The 3,039-nt window shown below is 42.4% G+C and overlaps 1 protein-coding gene across 1 annotated transcript; it reads left to right on the forward strand.

The window, feature by feature from the left end:
* The first annotated feature begins 1,492 nt into the window (after positions 1–1,492).
* On the forward strand, positions 1,493–2,165 carry LOC103632049 (protein MATERNALLY EXPRESSED GENE 2-like). Its single transcript, XM_008653902.4, has 2 exons — positions 1,493–1,690; positions 1,898–2,165. The coding sequence occupies exons 1-2, from the start codon at positions 1,606–1,608 to the stop codon at positions 2,077–2,079; spliced, it is 267 nt and encodes an 88-aa protein (XP_008652124.1). The 5' UTR covers positions 1,493–1,605; the 3' UTR covers positions 2,080–2,165.
* The last annotated feature ends 874 nt before the right edge of the window (positions 2,166–3,039 follow it).

The raw sequence follows: 3,039 nt of genomic DNA on the forward strand, positions 1-3,039 counted from the left end.
CTTTAATCAATGAACATGATGAGATACAATGATGATACTATGATTTTCTTCTGGATATGATGATATACTTGTGGCATTTTAGGGGACTCGGACGGTTTCTTGAGTGCCTCTCCATAAGGACTTGTTCGTTGGATGACCACCCGAGAAAACATTGCAACCATGAGGGTGGTATGGGACTCCCTTAGCTAATTAATTAGAGGAACTGAGGTGTAGTTCGCATCGCCGTCGTGCCGTCAATGGTCTCGGTGTATGCGGCTCGCTCTGCCGAGGGTGGATTGCCCCTTGGGGAGGAGTGCGGTACATTTAGGAAACCTAACGGGCGGCTACACCCTCAGGGAATCTTTGTAAAGGCTTCATAGTGAATCCTTGGCCATTCACCTCGGGAGTGAATAAGGGTCTTGCAAGCCCGGGCTAGAGAGGGAATCACGACTCGTGGGTAAAGTGCGCAACCTCTGCAGAGTGTTATGAAACTGATATATCAGTCGTGCTTGCGGTTATGAGCGGCCTTGGGAGCTGCATTGATTAGAGACACATTGAATCAAGGCTACTTTGTTTACAGATGATGATGAGGATAATGTTGGTTTCTATTGTGATTATGATTATGATTATGGTTTCTGGAATTCCTTCTATTTGGAAAGAGTACTTTTGGGTTAATAACTTGGGTTATTATTAAAATCTGGCTATCTACTAGTAATAATTACCTGATCAACTAAAAGCAACTGCTTGACCTTAACCCCACATAAAGCTAGTCCACTATAGCCAAACGGGACATTTGCTGAGTACGTTGATGTGTACTCACCCTTGCTTTCACAAAACACTAGATTGCCTTTGGTGCCATCTATGCTCAGGTAAAGAAGGTGTCGAGGCGGATCTCTAGGAGTTCTAGGCCTTCGACGAGTTCGAGGATTCGGCTAGCGACCTCCCCCAGTCAGCTACCTGTGGTGGGTTAATTTACGTTGGCTACGTTTCGATTCTGTGTACTTTGATTTATATTATGTAAATGACTCTAGTCTTTAATATTATTACTTACACTTTATTGTTATTCGAAGCATTGTGCTATGATGAGTCATTTATGTAATCGCTATGTACGTGAGTTCTGATCCTGGCACGTACATGGTTCATATTCGGTTTACCTTCTAAAACCTGGTGTGACAGGTGGCATAGTAGGAGTGGAGGGCAGTGACGGCTGCACAGCGCTGCGTGCAGTGGCTTGCATTTGCAGCTCCTCGTTGGTAATGGGTGTGTGACCAAGAGCTCTCGGCACAGGCAGGTAGTAGTAGAGCCAGAATTGTAACCTTGGGTTTTCCCACACCTCAAATAGATATAGATAGATATAGCAAGTTCACCAAATAATATAGGGGTATATATATAGATATAATAAGGGGTATAGATATAGATATATAGAAGATATAGATAGATAGATATGATAGAATAGATAACTTACAATTTTGTCTAAAAGAAACTAAATCACTGCTAAGTTTGGAGTAGCATATCTTTGGTGAATACTTGCCAGTGAATTGGTTTCCGCTATAGTATATACATATATATACAAGTATACACTCTTCTAGGATCAATCGTGAGGAGTTCCTTAAATTTTCTTGCGACATGGAGTACAGAAAGAGGGTGGATGCGCTAGTGTTTTTCTCGTTACTTCTCCTCGGATACTTTGCTGCTCATGCACATGGGAAGGGTAAGTGAAAACTATACAGACATGTGTGTGCATGCTTAGATAGATGTAGACAATTTAGAAGATGTTATTATATGATACCGTGTGTGTATCATGGCGAATTGCTAATGTATCACAATCCCCTATGTTAAATTACTCAAATAATTTCGAATGTAATTATTCTCGAGGCATTTGTTGGTAATAGAAATCTTATCCTTTACCTTCTACTAGGTCATTTCACAGATGATGTCGGTGTTTCTATTCCAGCTAAAGAAGGAATTATGCAAGGAAACAGAGCACGATGCGCTAAAGGGTTTCCTCCATGCGAAGATAACAAGTGCTACTACTGCATTGGGGGGCGAACTCATGCTCGCTACTCTACGCTGGTTGAGTGTAGTCATGCTTGCTTCTAAACAAAAATTAAGATCGCTGTTATTATGTACATTGTAATGGTAGGTAATGCTATTAATAATATATGGGAATTTTAATTTTGGTATTATACTTTTTTGCAATTCACGAAATTTAGTCAAAATCTAACCAGTTTTTAGAGGACTTAAATATAAAGTATGTTTCCCTATAAATTTTAATGAAAAAAATATTAGAATGTTTTAGGCTGCCTCCATCACCTCGCGGATGCTGTTGCGGATAGACAACGATATCGGTATAAATCACACTGCACAAAATGAGGACGTTTCTAGGAGAACGTGCATTCGGTCACGTTAGCGGAAAAATCCTGAGTAGCAGTAGTTGCCTCACATGTCAGTGTCAACACCATGAATGTTTCGTGCGACACAGAAGGTTTGCGGCTTGCTATGGCATTAATCCGGTTGTGGCTTGTACCATATTTTGTCTCTATGGATTGCAGCTGCATCCGTCCGAACAGCTACAGCTCCTGTGGTTACAGGGCAGCCGAACAAGTCGTTGGTGCGAGGTCAGAGCGGTGGCACACTGATGCACAATGTGGTTCTAGAGGTCCACTCAGACAGATGCTAGAGGGTTTTGGATGCGACATGCCTCATCAGGGGAAAGTGGCTCCTAAAGTCGATGTTGCCCGCTAGGAGCAGGGTGCTCCATGCCAAGAAACATCCCAGAAAGGGAAGGAGGTGGCTCCGAACGAGGGTGGATCAAGCGAGGATCGCAAGAGGTCACTCGATTGGAGAGACTCCTCGCAAATAGTAACGATAAGGTCACTCGGACCTTTTGGGGGCACATGAGCACATGGCACGATCATGATAGTTAGACTTCCATGTTATACTTTCTTTTTTTGTCTCATCCTTACATCTATTTTCTCAGCCCTATGACGTCAGCCCCTTGTAGCACCCCGAAAATCCAAACCTAGAAAATTTCTAAAACTCGCTCTAAATTCTAAATGA

The sequence above is a fragment of the Zea mays genome, chromosome 7 (genome assembly GCF_902167145.1).
Source record: "Zea mays cultivar B73 chromosome 7, Zm-B73-REFERENCE-NAM-5.0, whole genome shotgun sequence".
NCBI classification, from domain to species: Eukaryota; Viridiplantae; Streptophyta; class Magnoliopsida; order Poales; family Poaceae; genus Zea; species Zea mays.

Excerpts from the sequence above, each read along its gene's own strand:
- LOC103632049 (XM_008653902.4), top strand. The coding sequence starts at position 1,606 with ATGGAGTACAGAAAGAGGGTGGATGCGCTAGTGTTTTTCTCGTTACTT. Across the intron at positions 1,691-1,897 it reads TGCTCATGCACATGGGAAGG|GTCATTTCACAGATGATGTC; the intron begins GTAAGTGAAAAC and ends ACCTTCTACTAG.